Genomic DNA, 23,357 nt, shown 5'->3' with positions numbered 1-23,357 from the left:
CACACAGGCCAAGGCACTGCTGATCGGGCTAGGCACTCAGCTTCCATTGGCCATAATCACTGCATTGTTACCACATGATTCTTCTCAATATTCCTGGTCATCTCATCAGGTGATTAAACCATCCTATCCTGTATTTGTACCAGTGGTGGCTGGTGAAATCTGAAAGTGCGAAGGCGTAAAAGTTTGGGATGAGTGCCCTGTTGCGAGCGAGCTTAGGAAGCGAGCCCGAACGCCATAGAAGGGTTTCGGGGGGGGGGGGGGTCCTCCCCCAGGGACGTTTTATAAAAAGAGTAGACAAATGGTGCCTTTTCAAGCAAATTTGCGAAAGCAAAGATAATAAAGCAATTGTTAAAGTTGTAGTTATGACATCAAGAAAGAGACTTCATATGATAATGATGTAAGTAGCTGCTTATTCAGTAAAACCAGAGAACTGAATGACAGACAGCAGACACACTGCATTAAACCCTATACTGAAGCCATTATTGGACTACAGCCTTTAATGTTCTTACAGAAACAAATATTTCAGCTCACCCATATGTCTGTTCCCTCACTACCTTCAATTTAACGTTTATGTTTAGAAAGGAATAATCTATCAACAAAAAGGCAGCGGCCGGAATAACAAGGCAAGGTGTCGCCCACTATTAGTGTTTTGGCATTTCAGCTCTCATGCTAAACATTCAGTCAGAAAAAAAAATGTATTTAGTGCGAGTTTTCAGATAGCTGCCGCATTCGGCAGCCACAGAAGCAAAGAAATAAAATGACTCTTAGATCCATTTTCAAAGAGCACGTTTTTGATCGCAATAGTCAGAACTTAATATCCACTTCTCTTTCAAAATGAAGCCTGCAATCTCACGAGAGCTTACTGAGCACATGCAGTAAACTGGCTCTGCATGCGCAGCTTTTACACTGTGTATGCACAAAGGAGACTTGGTCAGTGTTTATCTGAGTGATCCATAACAAGGCTGTTCTCACAGAGATACCGCTTCTCCCCTTTTTTTCATTGACTCTTACTTTCTTTGAACCTATGTCAGTGTAGGCACAGGAATAGAACCGTCAGAGACCTAGGCACAAGAAGGGCCCCATGAACACACACACACATGAAAACTCACACCCGTGCACTTTATAGAGCCAGATGACATAGCCCTGTCGACAATCACGCCCACCAGGGGCGTAGCTACCACTGGTGCAACACGTGCAGTGGTACCAGAGCTCTGCAGTGCCCAATGAACCCTGATGATCACTGTATTTTACTACCCCAACAGCAGTCAAATGGGTAATTTTTTCTATTTGGACGAGGGCAGGGCCCATGATATTATATCCTTGCTATAAGACTGACAAACACCACTGGTATATGCCCGTGTACTTTAAAGAGCCAGGTTAAGTAGCCTTGTTCTCGCCAATAATACTCACATCAGTGAGTTCTATGATATACTTCGATAGAGGGATTAAAATTAAAGGTCGATTTTAGCTCTCTCTGGCCTTCTCTGTTGAAAGCTTCTTGCCTAACAGTTGCATTCACTTGAGGCATATAAAAGATTGCACATTGCTTTACCACACAGTCTGTAACACCTGCACTAGAGAAATTAAATAATGGCAAATAAAGGATTTTCTGCAAGTCCTGCAAACTGTAAGAAACTGAACAGCATAAATGGATTCAATTTCACAGAAGTGTGATAACTGTGCCCTTATGGGTGACCACCCATGATGCACAGTGTTGAGCACTTGATGCACTGGGTCATGCTACACAGATAACTAGAGATAGGAAAAATATACCAGTCTCCAGTTCAATCCAAGTGCGAGCTCACATGCAACTGATACTATACTGAGACCGGCTGTGGTCGGGTGTCTGTGCATCCCAAAGCTCTTGTTAGGTATAGAAACAATTATTTCACAGAAACGTAAAACGTATCTGATCTATTTTTCAACATCACAATTTTTAAGGAATATAAACAAAATCATGCAAATGTAATCAATAAAATAATAGATTTGTTATACAAATTACAAACAGTGCAATAGGCTGGACCAATCTCTATAACTCTAAGCAAGTCATTTAAAATTAGAAATCTGTTAATAAAATCTAATCACTATAGAAACAAAATAAAGCATGGCCACTTACTTCGAAGTCATCCTGCAGTCTGCACTGAACTACAAGCAGTTTTCTCGAGATACACTAGTGCCATGTTTAATTAATAAAGGCATTAAAATGAGATTCTTATTTCTACGACCATCGCAACTACGAAAACAAATCTGACAAATATTTGTTTAGGAGACGTATGCCAGGACACATACAAACAACAAACACTCACATATGCTCACATACACTCCGACACATTAACATAAGCATGCTCTGACTCATTCACACAACATAGAAACTTACTTGGTGTAGTCTTCAGCGTACTGTTTCCTCTGCACCTCGATTCGAAACTTTCACATCAAACAAACAAGGCGCCAGAGTGAGGCTCACACCCATATCCCCAATCAGAAGCTCAGACTGGATGGAAGGCTGTCTTTTTTCCCTATATCGTGGCTTCTGATGGGGCAATAGGGCGCTTGACTGACAGGCCCCAACTCACCATTATCTGACGTGCTACACTGCCTAACGCATGTCAGATATGTATTGCATCTGTGAAAGGACAGTCTGTAACAGCCCTCGCCTGACACGTGCACTACAGCCCTGGGGAGCCCTCTTCTGGTGCAGGGTGATGTTGCAGCTTTTACATGTAAGTAAATGATCAGTGAGATTATTTTGTTACATATAAAGGCTGTAATATTTTAACAAATGAGTTGCAAGTGACACGTGATGGGGGGATCAACATTCTTTTGGCCCCTATAGAGCAGCCGCCCCTCATTTGTTCTTATCTGGAACAGATATTGTTTAGAATTGCAGTGAATCTTAAGAAAGGATTTCTTCTGAAGGTGAAAACACAGCCATAATAATTTTTCATTTGTAGACTGCAGTTGATACACCTTTAAAGTATTTTTTGTCTAGTATGTGCAAGCAGTAAGTGCACCAAAAGGATGTATGCCACCACCTCAACCCCATGACAGTGAGTACCACTACTTGGACTTGTTATTGCATTGACATTACCATCCCCTGTCCTTGTTTAAGTGGGGCACATTTACTAACTGGGCCTAGCTTGAACCAAGTCATGGTAACAGCATGCTGAGGTAATGGCCTTGGTTGATGCACTGGTGAGCTTAGTGTTGTGGTAAACACTTGGGTTTGAGGTGATGAGGGGCCCCCACTAAACAGGTTACTTATTGAAATGGACCAACCCAAAGCAGGTAGTGAGGAAGCTAGTTTATTTATGAATATTGCCTCCCTTAAATTGGTGATGTCCTTTATTGGTTGTCTGCCCGCCTGCTGCTCAGGAATCTTTATTTCTCCCACTCCTTTCTATTGGCCAGTGATCTCTCTGCCCCACTGAGAGCTATGGCTCCTGAAGAATAAATTATGTATTTTAAATTATTATACATTCAATAACTTACTCACTGAGTAAGGACACCACATGTAGTATTTATTGTGCTGTCTGCTGAAACTAAGACTGGTCATTTACATTGCCAGTTTGACACTGTCAAAGAATTCAACAGTTCGGAGACTGCCTAAAAAGGTTTAGACGTATTCCTACTTTTAGAATACTTTTGTTAAGCTTCAATTAAAATCAGAGATTAAACTCTGGATAAGAAAGTTTTTCTAGCCATTGATACTTTTCCCACCCCAGCGCTGATTATTTTAGTAGAGCTTGTGTTTGTGAGGCATTTGATTTCCTCTTGGGTACATGTCCACACCACTAGGCTGCATGCATAACAGTTTTGGCGTTCGAATTCAGCTGATGAAAACATTAGTATAACACTGAATAGGACATATAGACCTTTTGCTGCAAACTTACATGTCAAGGGCCTGCCTAAAGTCTAAATAGGAATTATAAAATGGACAAAACACGAGGCTACAGGTGAATGTACAAGGATACCTTAGAATTCTCCATAGGCTTTGATTGTGGGGTCCTGAGTGCTGTAGTAGTCTTGGTGGGATGGGTTGGTCAGCTGAGCATCACAGTATTTACGTATGCAATTATTTGAGGGTTTTTTTGAGATAAGTTACTAAGGAGAGTCACTGTTCCAGAGATAAGAGTTGGCGAGTGGTCGGGTAGGTGCAAGAATCTGTGCCTTCAGATGAAACTATTGTGACTGCAAGCACCCTCGCTATGACTTATGGAGCACTCTGCCTATATGAATAGATAGAGCCACTATTTGGGTCCACTCAGCACTATTTTATCCAATAAGGCCACCGCATAACCTATCTTCCCCATCACCTCAATCACTCCCCTATGGGCCTGAAGAAGCGTGAAGGATCTCCTCCTGAGACCACACTACAGCGTGAAACATGTCGACCCTTTCCCCTTTTTAAACAAACACTGCAGTCGTGTGGCTACTGAGGGTCATAACTACCCTCGAGTAGCAAACAACCTTTTAGTCTTTTAAACCATGACAGAGGGATACTCCTTATTAAATTAGTCTACCTTAGATACCCTCTAGTCATTTTTAGTTCTCAATATTCACGTAACACTGCACACAGACCCACACACACCTTACGGCTAGATCACAAAAAAGATCTCCGACAGAGTGACCCTTCGGGGGACCCGTAGGGCATTGCAACGCCGGCACGACAAAGAGCACCTCCCCATGATGAAGCATGACATCCTTCGGGATGTGTGAGGGCATCAAGTGAAAGTCTTACCGACTCCCTTCCATTTCTCTAAAACAACTCTTTTCCTGACTCTTATCTCAGGAACAGTGACTCTCCCTAGTGACTTATCCACTATTCAGGAACACGAGCCCCCTTCTCAGTTAGTGTTTTCTTTTAGTGCAGCTACTGCAATTTACAGGTCGGTCAGAAGCAGAATGTGTTCATTGTTCAAAGCTACCATACCAGCTCAGCCTGGGTAGCAGCATGTAGGAAAGCAGCAGTGCTTCATTGCTTGTGTGTCTATGTAAGATGCAAGAACTCACTGGAAGAAGTTGTCACTTGCTAAAATTACGTTAATTATATCTGCTTCAGCAGAGTCTTTGGTGCCTCCTATTTTCTAAAGGAAACCAGTCATAGAGAGAAAGTAAGGCTCCCTTTACATACCCATGCTTGGATACTGCTAGTGGTTAGTTTAAAACACAAAATCGTACTCTGTAATAAAAGCTATGCCTCACTTATTCAGTGCATACTAGGTATATTTTAAAACTTGTCTACAGTGCCAGACAAGGTCTTTCAGGGCCCAAATTGTACAACTGGGTCCCTTTTAGAAATAGAAATTACTGGGCTTACCAGCCCAGTGAGGAACCTGCCTATTGCATGGATCACCTAGTTCTCCGGCTGGGAAGATATCGCTGTGCACTTTACACCGATCCACAACATCTTTCACAGGAGGGGCCAACAGCTTTAACAGTCACCCTCTGGCACACGACCCTGCGAAAACTGGGATGGGAAAAGAAGATTATGCAGGCCACGCCTTTATGGGAGGCTGAACTTCTAGGCACCATGGCAAAAAGGCAGGGATTCGATAAATGGGACTTGATAGGGATCTCTACTGTGGGGGACTTGTGTACAGCCAGAGGGGTGATCCATTACAAAAACATATGAATTAGCCCCCTCAGAGACCTTCCACTATTTAAAAATTCAACATGCCCTCCAGGCAGTGCTGCCCCTCGATGAAATCCCACCAGAATCATCTCCACTGAAGGACAGACTGCTGAAGGAACACCTCTCCAACAAGGCGATTTCACTCACATACCGTGAACTTATAAATAACACCCCATCCACTCCCTCCCAACTTTGAAAACGCTGGGAAATAGATTTGGAAGAATTGCAAGACTAAGCCAGGGCAGAAGCCCTGGCTTCACCGAGGAAGATCGCTATAAGACTACAGTTCCAACTAGTGCAACTAAAAATTCTCCACAGAGTTTATGTCTCCTGCACTATAAGGGTAAAAATGAACAAACAGATAGACGCACAGTGTCTCGGGAACTGTGGCCAAGTAGGAACTTTCTTCCATATATTGTGGGAATGCCCGGATGTCCAATTCTACTGGAGAGCTGTCCTGACATCGATTAACGAGTATAAACACGACATTATCGGCTAAAATGTGTCTCCGGAACATCTGGGACGCCACAGATTTGTCACGGACCGACCAAACCTGGGTTGCACTGGGATGATGGTAGCCAAACATAATATTGCACAGAAATGGGGGGTGGCGATGATTCCATATATTAATGACTGGAAGAAGGATTTGGGTTCGTGCAGTATAGCGGAGATGCTGTTTATGAAAATGGGGGCTGTCCCAGGAAGTGGGAGAAGATCTGGGTCAGATGGAACACATAGAGAGGGAACCCTTGCACTGCCCCAACAAAAGGGGCGTCGGTCTCTGTGTCACAGAACCATGCTACATGACTGGGTTGTGAGTGTTGAATGTACTACCATGTTTCACTCGAGGCTGACAATTCTTTATGTTAAAAATAACTACCTTGTTAATGTATGTATACCAATTGAAGAACACTGAGTTAAGTAGGAAGAAAATACTCGATGTTGACCTGTGTGCTTTACCCGCTAACTGTAATGCAACAAACATACGTTATGTGGTGAGAAACCTTTTGTTAATAAAAAGAAACTATAGAAAAAAAAGAAATCGAAGAGGAGTTACTTCAATGACACTATCAGTAATAATGATATTGGCAAGGCCTCTTCAGCCTCTCACCAACCCCACGTTCGGGAAACAACCTTTACAACGCAGTCATTACATCGCACTACAGCTACAACGCAGTCATTACATCACAACATCCTTTACAGCACGTCACTACAACGCATGACACTACAATGCATGTCACTACAACACAGGCATTACATCGCATGTCATTACAACGCATACCATTACACCGCATAGTACCCCTACACTATCCAACACTTACTCTACTGTTGCACCCCCTGGAGTTAAAATAGTAATTTTTACCCCTACACTATCCAACACTTACCCTACTGTTGCACCCCCTGGAGTTAGAATAGTAATTTTCACCCCTACACTATCCAACACTTACCTTAAATGCAATGTAATGGTATGCGTTGTAATGGTATGCGTTGTAAAGGTATAATGCGATGTTTTGGAATGCGTTGTAAATGTAGGTTTAAACAGTTTTGTAGTGGCATGCGATGTAAATGTATGCGTTGTAAAGGATGTTGCGATGTAAAAATTGCGTTGCAAAGGCATGCATCGTAAATGTATGCGTTGTAACGTCATACAGTCCCACGTTCGCAATCCCACTTAGACATGATAGCTCACTCACGGCGATCACTCACTTAGTGGCACATCAGTATTCTTACTCACAGTCCAGGAAAGTGCCCCTGCAAGTATAATGCTGCTGCACACAGAAAAACATAATTAGAGGGATCATTGCTCATGGTTATTGTAAGTGTAAGTAACGTTCTGATCTGTTGGTGGTGGAGAAAGGGAATGAATACATAATGCGCATTATGTAAGATCCCATTGAATTGTGGACAGAGGTTTTCACAACAGAGTGGAACCAACTGGGTCATTTGCTGACAGGTGTTAACAGGGCAGTCATAAGAAATTACAAATAGACCACTTGCCCATCTCCACATCCCTCACCTCATTTAGAATGAGGACTTCCTTTCAGACATCATTCCCGCCAGCTGCCTTTATGTCTGGCACCGCCAGTGAATCTATTGAGGTCTGGGACCAAGCACTTCTAAGCGTCTCCCACTTGCTCCGTTTCTGAGAGACTGTCTCCAACTTTGCACGACATGACACCTAGACTCGCATAGGCGCCGGAGGTTCTTCATGCCGCTGCAGGGTAATAGACCGCCTGCCATATTATACTCGCTAAGCAGCTCCCACAATGCATGTGGGAGCGCTTTCATGGGGAAAATGTCTGTCACAGCAGCAGACAACGCTGAGTCTGAAAGCTCTACAGCTACACCATTGTAGTGGTGGCACTGTGAAAAATATTTCGTAGGGCCACATAATTTTTACTGTGCCCCTGTTTATGGCCGATATTGGTTTAAAACTGAAGATGGTTCCGTCTTAAGGCAAGGCTTTGTGATTTTCTGTAACCTTCAGAAATAGCGCATTACCCTTCCCTTGTCTGCCCTGAAGGTGTAGACTATATTGGTAATAAACAGGAATTTGCCCCTTCTTTCTCACTCAAGAGATTCCTTTGGCCGCCATTAAGGGTCAGGACCAGACCTGGTCCCTGCAGCCCCCCGTTAACATATAACGCAGAGACTGTAGTTGACAGTACTAACTTCTTTGCAATCTTGGAATAACAACAGATTGAGAAAAAAACAATAAGGATCTGAATTCATGGCGTAGTTTGCTTGCAGGTCCTTGATGCTGATAAGTAGATCCCTGTGCTGTATTAAGAGGCCTGCAACTTATGAACTGGAAGTAACCGAATGACCTCAGCACCAAAAGCATTAGCCCACTTACCTCTCTAAATAAAATCATGCATGTTCCATGATGTGCAGGCACATTAAGCCTCTCTGCTGCTTTATGAGCAAACTGTGACTGGACAAAACACTCCCATTACTGTGTTAACCACTAGGGTTATCTTACTGCCATTATAATCCCTTCAAAATTACTTGGCACACAGTGATCTATGCAGCCAGTGTCTTAACCCTGTAAGATATTTTAAAATGCAGAATAATTTTGGCCAATTAAGTAATCTAGAACAGATTTACTGTCCCATATGTCCTTGTTGTCCATTTCTTTGCAAACCTTTTTCTTTTTCTCTGTCAGACCCTGATTTTCAAGCTATGTCCCTCTACCGCCATTCCTCTGCCACACTTTGACTCCGAATTTAAGGGTTCGAGGCATGTGGGCTGCTGAATTCATATCTGTGCATAGATCGCCGCCTAGTGTTGGGTCCGGATGTTTGCACGTTGTTGTCCTGGAAGAGTCTTCGAAGTGTCCTTGGATAGGTGACTCCTCCCCTGGACTACAGTGCGCATGGGCATCCTCTCCATCCTCAGATTGTTTTTTTCCGCCATTGGGTTCGGATGTGCTATCTTAGCTCAAGTTAGGAAAAAATTTTGTCGAGGCCACAAGGCCTTTAGTTCGCGTCGGTACTGTTTATCGATCGGTTTTCGATACTCTCTGTTAGTTTACTAACTTTCAGCACCGACTTTGTTCGCATTTACCTGCCCATCAACTACTTCGACGATGGAATCGAGGACGCCATTCAAAAGGTGTCCGGTATGTAATGCGAAGTACCCACACATCGACGTCCATCCGGTGTGCAACAAATGCCTTTCGCCGGACCACGACGAGTCGACATGTATGGCCTGTGCCCGGTTCCGTTCAAAGAAGACTCTGCGGAATCGTCGAGCGGCGAGGCTCGAAGCGCAGCACGCGGCACCGGCCCCAGCTGACATCTTCGACGACGCGGACGACGTCGAAGAAGTAGAAGTCTTACCCTCCAGTCCCGTTTCCGACCAAGAACCCGGATCGGACGAGGCCGACGAGTCACTCTTCCACAGAGGTGAAGACGACACCGAGGTAGGAGACGACGAGGAGGCCTTAGGGGCCGAAGAGAGTAGCTCCGATGATGAACAAGGCCTACCTGTTCAAACCGAGAATTCACCAGTGCCACAGACTATGGCTCCGGTCGAGGGATCGCCTTCGGGCCTTACCCGAGACCTATCACGCAGTCCTTCGGCCCCGCCCTCGGGCCCGGCCTCGGACGTTCAGCGGCAGCCATTACCGCTTAAGCCAGCTGGTTTCCCTTCCACGAAACCGAAACCGAAAGCTGCTCAGGTTCCTACGAAACCGAAACTGAAAGTGGCGCTAGTCGGATCGAGGCCTTCAACACCTTCGACGCCGGCGCACCGTGTCGGCACCGACCGCACCAAGGGGGACTTCGGTGCCGAACTCGAGACGGGCGACATGGGAGTCGACAAACGGAAGAAGGCCATCGGCGCCGAAAAACCTGCTCGGTTACCGGCGTCGACGCCACCGACACCGAGGGCCATCCCGCCTGCTACGCCTCGCAGCACTCCCTCGACGACACCGAAACCTCACGTGTCGAAGACGTCGACGGTGATCTCCGCACCTCGGCTCGATGCACCACGGGCGCAGAAGATATCTGCAGCCGCCTCGACGACCCTGGCGGGGGCCACGACCTCTAAGGCGCCCCGAGTACGGCCTGGCGCAATGCCAGGCTGCAAAACCAAGGCTGCCCTCCAGGACCAGTCGGGTTCGATCGATCCAGCGGTTTCGTCGGTGCCGACCAGCATTACCTTCGGCTTGCCTCCATCCACAATCCCGAAGGCGTTTCAACTCAGGACACAGGCCACCAAAACTGCGGTTACGCCTGTCGAGCCGTCTCCGTCACGCGTCATCGACGCCGACACTGGCAGGATGATTCTCCACGACCGAAGGATAACTTCGGAACCGCCATTGGAACCTTTCAGGATCCCGCTAAAGAGGAAGCTGCCTGTGGACACAGAACCTCTCCTGTATGAACCCTTTCATTCACCCTACCAGGATCCACACCGGGCCTCCCCCACACGCTCCGACACGGATGCATTGGAGGACTACATGGGTGAACAAGTCCCCTACCATGTGGACACGGACCCTGATGACCAGCAGGACCCTGACCAAACTTGGGGCGACCCTGCAGACCCCAGTGCACCTCTTGATGCACAGGACCCACAACTATATGGGGCAAAAACGTCACCCACAGAGGATACTGCGGCGTTCAACGCTCTGATTGAACGGGCGGCGAACAACCATGATGTACAGCTTCACTCTGATATCATCGAAGATGACTTTCTAATGGACACCTTTGCATCCTCAGAAAGACATGTAAAGACTCTGCCAATGTTGAAGGGGGTCCTTAAGCCAGCCACTGACATTTTCAGGGAACCCACCAGGGCACGAGTGATAAACCCCAGGATCGATAAGAAATACAGATCAGCACCTGGGGATCCTACTTACATCAGAGGACAATTACCACTCGACTCCATCGTTGTGGCGAATGCCCGCAAGAGGGCACACTCGCAGACAACGGGTGACGCTCCTCCCCCGGACAAGGAGTCCAAGGTGCTGGAGACCTCCGGCAAGCGAGTTGCCGCACAAGCTGCAAGCATATGGCGCATAGCTAACACTCAAGCGCTCCTCGCTCGCTACGATAGGGCGCACTATGACACAATGGAGCAACTCCTTCAACACCTCCCTGACCCCTACAAAGAAGGTGCAGAAATCCTTATCAGAGAGGGACAGCTACTCACAAATGCTGCCATCAAATGTGCACTAGACGCTGCTGACACGGCTGCCAGGGCCATCAACACTAGCGTCATCCTACGACGTCACGCCTGGCTACGTATCTCAGGATTCAAGCCTGAGGTACAAAACAATATCCTTAATCAGCCCGTCAACCCCGACTTTTTGTTCGGGCCTGAGGTTGACGCCACCCTCGAGAAGATAAAAAAGGACACGGACACTGCAAAGTCCATGGGCGCCCTACAAACTCAGTCCTTTCGGAGCGGCTCCTTTCGTCGCCCCGGAAACAAGGGAGCAGGCAGAGGACAGGGGTCACAACAAACATATAACAAGGGTAATGCGCAGACCACCTACGATAAGAACACCCGAGGTGGCTATCGTGGCTCCAGTACCAAGGGCAGAGGACGTGGCTACGGCAACACCAGGTCCTCCCCCAAGAACAAGCAGTGACGCCCTCTCCCTTCCTCCCGACCACATAACACCTGTCGGGGGAAGGCTACAACGGTTCCTGTCCACGTGGAACTCCATCACCACGGACAGGTGGGTCAAAGATATTATAAAATACGGTTACTGTCTGGAGTTAACTTCCACTCCACCCACAATACCACCAAGAAACCGTCCTATGTCCTCAGAGCACTTGACGCTCTTACAGCAAGAGGTAGAAAGTATGCTTCTAAAAGGCGCTATCGAGGTCGTACCCGTCCACGAGCGGGGCACGGGGGTTTACTCCCTCTACTTCTTAATTCCAAAAAAGGACGGGTCGCTCAGGCCTATATTAGACCTGAGACCCCTGAACCAGTACATTCTTTCGGAGCACTTTCACATGCTCACTCTACAGCAAGTCCTTCCGCTTCTCCAGCAGGGAGACTTCCTAGCATCACTGGACCTCAAGGATGCGTATTTTCACATACCCATCCACCCCTCACACAAAAAATACCTCAGGTTCACTGTTCAGGGGCAGCACTATCAGTTCAAAGTCCTTCCCTTCGGCGTGACAACAGCGCCCAGGGTTTTCACAAAGTGCCTAGCTACGGTGGCGGCACATTTACGGAGACAGCACATACACGTCTACCCCTACCTAGACGACTGGCTCGTTCAAGCGAGATCGGCCCAGCAATGTGCAAGCCACGTGTCCCGTACCATTCACCTTCTTCACAGTCTGGGATTCTCACTAAATTACCCAAAGTCTCATCTCCAGCCCGCACACGTACAACAGTACCTAGGTGCGACTATAGACACTCTGGCGGCCACAGCTCAGCCAAATTTAGTGAGGATCAACGGCATACAAGCGCTGATCTCCAAGTTCAGACCCAACCACTCGCTTCCAGCGCGAGTGTTTATGCAGTTGATAGGCATGATGGCCTCCTGCATCTTCATAGTCCCGCACGCGAGATTACATATGCGCCCACTTCAGGAGTGCCTAGCACGTCAGTGGAATCAGGCTCAAGGACAGTTGAAAGACCTAGTGTTGGTGAGCGGTCGGGCATACAACTCTCTGCATTGGTGGAATCCACAAAACCTTTGCAAGGGCCGACCGTTCCAAGAGCCTGTTCCACAAATAGTACTGACAGCGGACGCGTCTCTCCAGGGTTGGGGAGCTCATGTACTCCACTACACAGTGTAGGGACTATGGACGACACAACAGAAGAAGATGCACATCAACCTTCTGGAACTGATGGCAATCTTCCTGGCCATGAAGGCTTTCAAAGTACATCTGTGCAACAAGGTCGTGTTGATCCGGACGGACAACATGACCGCAATGTACTACATACAGAAGCAGGGAGGGACACACTCTCCACAGTTGTCTCATCTGGCTCAGAGCATGTGGAAGTGGGCCATTCAGAGGAACATGTTCCTCATGGCGGAACACCTCCCCGGCAAGGACAACCAGATGGCGGATCTGCTCAGCAGACACAGCCACCAGATGCACGAGTGGGAGTTACACCCATCGGTACTCCAACCGTACTTCCAGCAGTGGGGTCACCCAGAAATAGACCTATTCGCGACAAGCGAAAACGCAAAATGCCAAAGCTTCGCCGCCAGATTCCCACACCCGCAGTCGCAGGGCAATGCGATATGGATGAACTGGTCCGGCAAATTTGCGTACGCTTTTCCTCCAGCACCGTTGATACCGCTGGTGGCTCGCAAACTCCGACAACACTCCCTGACACTCGTCCTAGTTGCTCCCACGTGGGCACGCCAGCCGTGGTACACCACCTTCCTCGAACTTTCCGTGGTACCGCATCAAAGGCTGCGGATCAAACCCGCGCATTTGACGCAGAACCATGGAGAGGTTCAGCACCCAGATCCGCAACAGCTGAACCTGGCGATCTGGCTCCTGAAGTCCTAGAGTTTGGCTATCTCAATCTGCCACCTGACTGTATGGACATCATCAAGGAGGCCAGGAGACCCACTACAAGAGCTTGCTATGCAGCCAAATGGAAACGGTTCGTCATTTATTGCGGTAATAATGACATTAACCCGCTGGACGCATCCATCCACAACATCATATGTTACCTCTTACACCTATACCGATGCAATCTGGCGTACACCTCTATACGGGTCCATTTGACCGCAATATCAGCCTATCTGCAAACCAGGCAGCACCTCTCTCTCTTCAGAGTGCCTGCCATCAAAGCATTCTTGGAAGGACTCAAACGAGTCATTCCACCTAGTCACCCACCGGCTCCAATGTGGAACCTCAACTTGGTCCTCACACGCCTGATGGGTCCACCCTTTGAACCTCTACACTCATGCGAGATTCAATTCCTTACCTGGAAAGTAGCCTTCCTGGTAGCGATCACTTCCCTAAGAAGAGTTAGTGAACTCCAGGCACTAACCGTTCAAGAGCCATTTATTCAGGTTCACGCCAACAGGGTCGTACTACGTACCAACCCCAAATTCATGCCCAAGGTAATATCGCAGTTCCACATGAACCAGACTATTGAACTGCCCGTTTTCTTCCAAAACCCACAAACTGTTGCAGAGAGGGCATTACATACACTAGATGTACGGAGGGCCCTCATGTACTACATCGACAGGACTAAACCCTTCAGGAAGACAAAACAACTGTTCGTTGCCTTTGCCCCACACCACAAAGGTAACGCCATCTCCAAAGCAGGGATAGCCAGATGGATAGTTAAGTGTATTCAAATCTGTTATCAAAAGGCAAAACGCACATTAACTATTCCACCACGAGCCCACTCAACACGCAAGTTGGGGGCTTCCATGGCCTTCCTAGGAAACATTCCCCTGCATGATATATGCAGAGCAGCCACATGGTCCACTACACACACATTTACAAAACACTATTGCGTAGATGTGCAGTCAAAACAGCAGGCAGCTGTAGGACAGGCTGTTCTCAAAACACTTTTTCAGACCGCTGCAGCTGGCACGGGTAGCCGCCGCCAATAGAGGGCACTGCTATGTATTCTATGCACAGATATGAATTCAGCAGCCCACATGCCTCGAACTGAATATGCTACTTACCAGTATGCATCTGTTCTTGGCATGTAGGGCTGCTGACATTCATATCGCCCTCCCTCCTCCCCGGCGCCTGTCGCAGCTGCAGCTCTCAGAATTATTGCAAGCATGGTCATCACTTTCTGTATCTACTCCATCACTGCCACAATGGCGAAAAACAATCTGAGGATGGAGAGGATGCCCATGCGCACTGTAGTCCAGGGGAGGAGTCACCTATCCAAGGACACTTCGAAGACTCTTCCAGGACAACAACGTGCAAACATCCGGACCCAACACTAGGCGGCGATCTATGCACAGATATGAATGTCAGCAGCCCTACATGCCAAGAACAGATGCATACTGGTAAGTAGCATATTCATTTCCAGGAGAAAAGGTTTTCCAATTCTAGCATTGTAAACAACTGTGCACTCATAAATGTGCTACATACAAATTGTAGGTTTTTTGAAATCTATAACCTGTTAAATGACGAAGTTAACATATACATTTCTTCTCTAGGATTAATTGAACATATTTTCAAAAGTAATACCAGTGCTTAATTTGTACCTGTGTTTTCCAATGCTCATCAGCAACATTCATATCTAAACGCTGGCACATATTTTTCAGAGTCCACCACATGGTGCACTATATTATTAGAAGAGCACTTCAGTGGAGAGTTTAACTGTTCAATATTATTTTAAAAAAATGATAAAGATAGGATGTCCCGGCCATCCATACAGTTTGTACTGTATGTCGATAGTAGCACAGGAGCTGTGGGTGGAGTCAACTGCAGTGGACGTCTGTGAAATACCTTGGACGTTGGCAATACTTATTTTCTAGGCACTGTGAGTATTACTATACACCAGGGCCCAAGTGAAGTATTTTAGATCTCACCATATTTTTAATTAAGTTAATGGAATCTTCGTTAAAACACTTCTCCAGTGATTTCCCTAATAATCATTACCAGACTAAATATTTTCTGATTCAAACCAACTATGGTCCTGCAGCTATATAACTCCTGCATGCACTATGTTTGCCAAAGACTCCATAGCAATGCTCCCCACCACAAGCGTTTTGGTGACTAGGCCCCTAAACTGTAACTTCTGGTGTACTGTTTATTTTGTTTCCTGAATTCAAGGCTTATGTGAGGTGTCCAAGACACAGATTTGTGCCGCGCCCTTTGGAGGTCCCTGAATAGGAGTACTATTTGCTCCAGGAAGATTCTTATTCGTCGGATCCATCTTCACATAGAACCAGATTGTACTTGTGGGTGTTTGCTGGGGGTGTCTTGCTGGTGTTTATTTCTCTTTCACAGCAGAGCCAGTGTGCCTCTTTGGTTCTAGTCATGGTGCCCTTCTTCTGTCCCTACAGGTACGTGAGACTCTGTGAAGTGGTCGACCACGTGTTCCCGTTCCTTAATAGAAGCCGTTCCTCGGGCTTCCCATGCTCCGACAACTTCAGCCAGTTTACCTACTGGAGGGAGCCTCTGCCACCCTTCGAGAACCCCGATATCCACCCAGACTCTACTTAAGGGCACTTAAGGATGCTAGGACCATCGTCGAAGGACTCTGTCACCCAAAGACGCAGGAGATACTGCTGTGCCTCTCCGCTGCCACAGTGAAGCTCACCAGCTGACTTTGTTTTTATACCATGAAGTTATTTATTTATTGACAGCATCTCGAAGCACATTAATCAAGTCGAGTAATACACTGGTTTGGCAATGGAAGGAGAAGCTTGAACATGGTGGTATCTCAAGGACTATGTTCTGTCATGGGAATCGCCTCAGTCAGCAGGATTGTGACATAAATGTGTGTCTAAGAATATTTAAAAAGTATGGTACTGTTAACATTTATTTTACAGTGATCACGCTAACCTTCTTCTGGTGCTTTTAAAAATGTAAAGTGGAAGGACATAAAGTGAGTGATTAACTGCAGTGATAAAGCACTTAAGGTGCCCCTGGGGACACGTTCAGGCACTTAGTAGTAATAGTATTACTAGTTTCATAAGCTTTGTTTATTCTCAGAAGGCCATGTCACCTAAAGGGTTTCTTTTTCTTGCAGCGACTGAGTTTGGAGCTTGGTTACTTGTTCATAGACTCAGCTTTTTACTGAGATGCCATATGATGCCAGACGTCTCACTTCACTATTCTGTGCCTCATTTAATGAGTGTGTAACTGGCATCTAGTCACAATGCTCTTCTTGTGTTTTGCACAAAATGTGAAAAAATGATTCACTCAAAGAGCTCTTAGGGAGGCTTTCAAATAAGGTGGATGCAAAGATGTCAGATGGTCGTGTGGTGCATTGCTAGGTTTCCCTTTTAAACATTTTCCCATTTGGTGAGAATTTCTGGGCTGCGTGTAGTGACTCTACGAGTCACACATATAATGCAACAAGAGAGCTCGAGTTTTTAGATTTCCATACTACGAGTGACTAGATGCCGGCCAGCTGGAAGTAAGATGGGAGTTCTATTGGCGTGTAGGATTGATGCAGTTTAAGCCGATGCCTCATGATGGAGTAAGCCACGCAACTACTAGGCCTTTTTGTAAGGAGAAAAACGACAGCTTAGCAAAGGATTTTTAAAAGGAGGAAAGTTATGGGTAAGTGGGCAAGGTGCTTCTGAGTCTTGAGTTAAACTCATTGAGAAATTGAGGTGCGATTTTATTTTAGGTAATTTTTTTATATTGTGCTTCAATCTAAGCCATGGGATATGGATTGTGGTACTCTGGAGAGGCATTTCCCCCACTTGAAACTATGTACAAATTATAATAACAGGGAGTCGCACTACTTCAAAAGCGTTTTCACATCTTGTTCAGAACTTCCCGGTCTAAGATGACCGCTCATGTGAGGTCATTTAGGGGTCATCACACTGTATGTTGAACTCAGTCTGTCTTCTATTACTAGTCTAGAATGGCAGCTCCCCTAAGACCCCATGGGGCCATTTTATAGTTAGTATATTTTACTCAGCCTGACATCCAGTCTGAGTCTAAACTGGCTGCTCTTGTGAGGAGGTTTGGGTTTCATCACAATGTCAGTATGTTGGACTCCGTCTGACATGTAAAATATGTTGTTCACCCATTATTTCTTTCTATTTTTACATGCTGTTTCATTGTGTGACTTAGCCTATGAAAGCCCCATCACTAGAAGTGATCATGTGAAGTGCTTTATTTGAACTTACTGGTGACAATGACTGTTGATAGGGTTGTATGCAAGGTGGACTGTCGCCACTGACTTTTCTGAAGAAGACAGTGTTCTTTCTACCTGTACTCTCCGCTGTGAGGCAGTGTGTTGCTGAGAGTATTAAAATAGAATATTTTAATTTAAGAGAATATTTTTGTATCATCATTTCATCGCTGTTAGTGTTATTTATATTACTTTGCTATATGCCTTTGACGCTTGCAGCTTAGAGCTGCATTGTCTGCATATAAACCTTATCTATTTTGCCACCAGCCTGTGGTTTGACATGATGCCTTTAATCAAATCACCATTTTGTGTTCACGGCCCAGGGACGGGAAGGAATCCTGCTGCCTTATGCATCCGAAACTAGCAGAGCAACTCATTTCTATGGTGGAAATTCCATTTGATGCCTTCCAAATGGCTTTTCCTGGATCCAGTTGCAGCATATTTATTTCTGGACCTTGAACTATATATGTGTAACAGAAAACAAACAGAAAATGTACAAGTTAAGAAATATAGCAACCTAAGCCAATAGACAATGCCAATAACTAGTTCCATGTTTCAAGAGGAACCATTTGGAATGTTCTCCATGGTAGATGATTAGATCAGATGTCTAACAACCAGCAACTATATCCCAAAGAAACATTTTCAGTCAGGTCATTTGGAATTTTCCACCAATGTGTGTAACTCAAAAGCAGCCAAAAATGATGACAGTCAGTGAAAAAACACTACCTTGACAGCCTTTGGGATTGGAAGACTTTGTGTGTTTAGCACTGTGAAGTGGGTGTGATTGATGAAATCATGTATTCAGCTTTTGCATTAGCTGAACATGTTTGGCTAAATTTGTGTGTCAATTGTTTGCCACATGGAATCTTTGGTTTGTTGTTGCCCTTGTCACTGTGCTTTTGTTTTCTCCGCTATATTCTTCATTTTAAGAAGTACTTTGCCAGTGGCAGGAACAACTAAATAGAGCTGTTTGATCAATTGTTTTCTTTCTGTGAAAGAAGTTCTGTACTTCCTGCTTACGTAGTAATGCCAAAAGGAGCACTTTTTGCTATTGTGATTTGTGTGTTTGTCCGCGTCATTGATTTTGAAACAAAATACAAAATTGTATGCATGCAGTTACATCTATGAATATAGTCCAGATTGGGAATCTCCCAGAGTGGTTGGAAGACATTGTGATTTGCTATTTGAGACATTCTCAACATTACTCACATTTTCAATAACATATCAGTAGCACCATTTGCAAAAGACAGCTTCTATGTGTTTATTGACATTACTTTAAAAAACACTTTTTGACTTTTTTCATCTTTAACAGCAATCATGATTCTCAGTTATTATATACAATGAAAATATTTGGCTATTGTTATTGTGCAGACAGCAGCGGTTTTATAAACTATGTTTCATGGGAATTATGTCATACTCATCAATAGTTTTTTGTGATTAAAGAGAATGATGAAAGTGAGTTCTGTACTATCAACCAATAGAATGGATGCCAAGAACACAAGTATTTTACCGTTATGTTCTACTCAGTGGGGGCTTTTTGTTTAATCAGCACTAAAAAAAATTTAATCAATAAGCCAGACAGTTTGTGCAGTGAGCTCTATATTCAAATTATTTTCTTTCACTATGCCAAAGACAACCAAGAAAAAACGCTTTTTGTAGGGAATCTGAGTTTTGTGGGTAAAAACACGGTGCAGGAAGACCCTCATGATAACTACATTTATTATCCTTATCCAGACGACATTATAATTTGTGATCATTTCTTATCTCCAACCAGGAGGGAAAGCAGAGTTTTGAGTGTGGAAGTCACACTCCAAAAAGCTTAAAAGTGGCAATGGCTTGGGAGAGGGACCCCCTTCTCATCTCCCAAAAATGTATAACTGTTCTGGCCCCAAATCAGTGGCGGCTACTCCAACATCTTAAGGCTGCTGTTTGCCACTAAGACTAACGTCACCATACCAAGAGTACCACATAAATAAAAGGAGCAAAGGGCCTAGTCCAGATGCTTGCTATGAAGAAGTCTCTGGATCCCCAACAATTCTTTCTCAAAACAAATCTTCAGCAAATGTCACCCATATTAATCATGTTACTGTTATAGAAGAAAAAGCACACATTTACATAGGAGACCTCCAGTATGTATATTTTGACATCCAGATTAACCCAACGCCCTGATGATTTAAGTGATTTAGAGCATCAGATGAACACTTTATTTGAAAGTGATGCAATTCTAGCTATGCTCCCTCCCTGAACTTCACATGGGCAACGTGGAAAAAGCAGTTCCATTTGTAACAAAGGTCATCCAATTTCTAGGAGTAGAAATGAGTTCCTGCTGGACAATAGCAAGCCCAGTGAAGCAGAGTCCGTGCAATTTACAGACCCTTCTCAGGTTGAGTAAGTACATCTTTAGTCATTGCACAGCTTTATTAGACCTAATATTGACTTTCAGCAGCCTAATACTAAAATTTTCTTTGCACATGAGAAACTTGCAACATGAAGTACAAGAGCCATGTACTCAGACAAGTCAGATTGCTTTGAGTCTCATTTATACAACCACTTTTGTACCTAAGTGACAACTGATGAACTACAAGCAAGATTTACGAATGAATTTTTTTTTACTTTGTACGTGGAAATGTATAAAATTTACTCACACATAAAATTACACCAGGTTGGTGTAAATATATGTGCAAGTAAATTCCCTCATCACAGAAAGTTGTTGGTGTTTCAGGGGAAGGTACTTGCAAAAGTTAGTTAACATTCACAAACCTTTGCTTGTGGACAGTTATAAAACATTTGCAGTTAGTTTCCCACCTACAAACAATCACAATATTTTTGTTGGGGTGGAAGGAAAAGAGTTTTTCCATGGGAAAATGCCCCCCATGGAGAAGAACGTTAGCAAATGCACTGTTTCCTTTTGATTGTGTGACACATATGAATATACCTGAGAAGTTGTAAAAGTCACAGCTTCCCAGTACTCTAAAAAATTCTTTGTGAATTGTAATAACTTGAGAAATTTGCTCTTAAGACACGAATAATCCTAAGTGAGCAAAATTCTGACTTTGAGGCTTTGTCACATGCCATTGAGGCAAGCCTTGAAGGTATGAACATCCACATGGAGCATAAATAGATATCTACCTTTCACTAGTCCAGAGGTGCATGTTTTTGTTATGGACACATGGTGGCTTAATGCGCAGTAAGGAGGAGACCTAAAACTCGAACATCTTGGCCAGTCAAGTGGTTGCATGGACTTTAGTTGGCAGGCAGGCATTTCATTGTTATTTTCCACCAGAAATTGCAAGGAAAAAGAAGTGTGAGTCTTTCTATATTTGGCATTGGCCCACGCACTTAGATCCTCTGATTTTTCAAATGGAGGACCTAATGTAATTCCTCTTAGTGATAGCAATATCGGATCTTGAGCATGCATCAATGTATGTATTAAGCAGTGGTAGCAAGATAAAATACAAGAGTGGCTGGACAGCCTCATTCATATGAACTAAATTGTTCCATTTCCAGTTTTTTCCAGAACCAAGAAGTAACTGCAAAATACATTGAATGCCAAAACAGCTTTCCAAAAGTCTTTTGTGTCTTTTGTGATTGTAATGAAGGACAGATGATTTGTAAACGAGGCCAACGGGTGACAGGCTTCGTAAGATTCTGCTATCAGTATGCAGAGTTACTTCCTGTTCAAAAAGGTCACAACAAGATATGACGGCAGCGTTTGTCAAAGCTTGCCTTTAGGAGCCATGTAAGGCTACAGCATGGAAAAGTTTTCAGACTTTTATGAAACAGTGCTGCTACACTGATGCACATTTAACATTTGGCTAGATAATAATGGGAAACGGCAAATACTACGACCGTCGAACAATGCATTGTCTTAGCAACGCGGGCGGAATCACGAATGCGTCTGAACCACGCATTACATTTACAACGCAAGTCATTACAACGATAAGCGTTAGGTCAAGCGGCATTGGATGCTTTCCCTACTGTTACGGTGACTGGAGTTGGAATAGTAAATTATACTATTCCAAAGTCCAACACCCTTTAATGCAAGTCGTTGTAACGACTTGCATTGTAAATGGAATGCTTGGTTCAGACACATTCGTTGTTCCGCCAACGTTGTTAAGGAAAGCGTGGAAAATGAATGCGTGGTTGTGTCATACAACCAATAATAATGAGGAATCTGCTAATTGAGAATACCGCCTCACACTCCTTCCCATGTCATTTATTGTCAAATATTGCATGATAATATTAAACATTAAAGCCGCCACAAATTTGGGCCAGAGTATTTACATTTTTGGGAGATGAGAAGAATGACCCTCTCGCAAGCCGTAACCACCTTTATTCTTTTTTGGAGTGCGGCTTTCTCTCCCGGTTGTAGTTAAGAAATGATCACAAATAATAATGTATTCTGAAAGACATGCAAATCTTTTAAACATTATACACTGAATAATAAAAATGTACCGACCTGTAAGTGTAGTTCTCCAGCTTTGGCATTTTTTTTAATCGAACGATTTATATTCCTTTCTCTTAAGGAAATCCAGTTCTCATAATTTGTACGATGCACAAAAGAATATAACATAAGCTCTGTTAGAGAACACACAGCAGATGTGTACTCCCTGGTGGGGTTCCAAAAAGCAGTATAAAGGAAGAAAAGCTGTGCAAATTTAGTGTGTTCAGCAGTTGTGCTCTGTGCAGAACAGTAGAAGTAAAAAGAGTTTCCACAGATTCCCAGCCTGATAGTTAGACATATTAAAAAATTAATATTTTACATATTACCAACAAGTAAATAATTATTTTCATGTTACAATAAATAAAACCATATAATAAAGAATTTAACAGATTACCAAGCATTTTGATTTTATAATGTAATTCAAATATGTTTATATTACTTGTAAAAATGAAAATCTAGGCTTGTCATTGGTTGATGCACTTAATTTGTGGAATTTGTTTTTTCCCCCCCCATAAACCATATGAATGTATGTTGATATCCACTATCCCAGGCATACTTGCTTGTTGTGGAGCAGAAATATACATACCTCATACCCATGCACAATACCACATCTACATGTGCAGAGCTAATCTTTTAAATATTTGTTTTTTCTAAAGTGTTTATTTTATTTAACCTGGGAGGTTTTCCCACCTGTCATGCTGTCTCACAGTATCGAATAAGTGGTTGTTATGGGAGGTATCCATACATCCGAGAAGGCTATATTGTTTACACTGTGGCGTATATGTTTCGAATATGGTATGTGGCAATGCTTATAAAGAAGAAATGAAAAAGTGCTATATATTCTAATAAACAGGTATTGCTGGAAATAAAGTGTCAGAGGTTCTTTTCTTTCATAGATGGATTACCTCCTCATCCATCTTCCATGCTTTGTGGGGAGGTGTTCTGCTTCCCGAGGAAGGGCACAGATATAGTTGAGAAGAAGGATTTTCTTTA

At 44.4% G+C, this 23,357-nt stretch overlaps 1 protein-coding gene across 9 annotated transcripts in view; it reads left to right on the top strand.

Annotated features, from left to right (window-relative positions):
- Positions 1-19,812, top strand: part of LPIN1 (lipin 1) — a 421,902-nt gene extending 402,090 nt beyond the window's left edge. For all 9 annotated transcript variants that reach the window (XM_085610674.1, XM_085610673.1, XM_085610676.1 and 6 more), the window contains one exon: positions 16,113-19,812. In XM_085610674.1, the coding sequence (XP_085466800.1) occupies positions 16,113-16,272 (160 nt within the window). In that variant the 3' untranslated portion in view covers positions 16,273-19,812. The remainder of the gene's footprint in view (positions 1-16,112) is intronic.
- The last annotated feature ends 3,545 nt before the right edge of the window (positions 19,813-23,357 follow it).

The sequence above is a fragment of the Triturus cristatus genome, chromosome 6 (genome assembly GCF_964204655.1).
Source record: "Triturus cristatus chromosome 6, aTriCri1.1, whole genome shotgun sequence".
Classification (NCBI taxonomy): Eukaryota; Metazoa; Chordata; class Amphibia; order Caudata; family Salamandridae; genus Triturus; species Triturus cristatus.
Note: the sequence above shows the minus strand (reverse complement) of the source record. Positions and strands in the feature narration are given on the sequence as shown.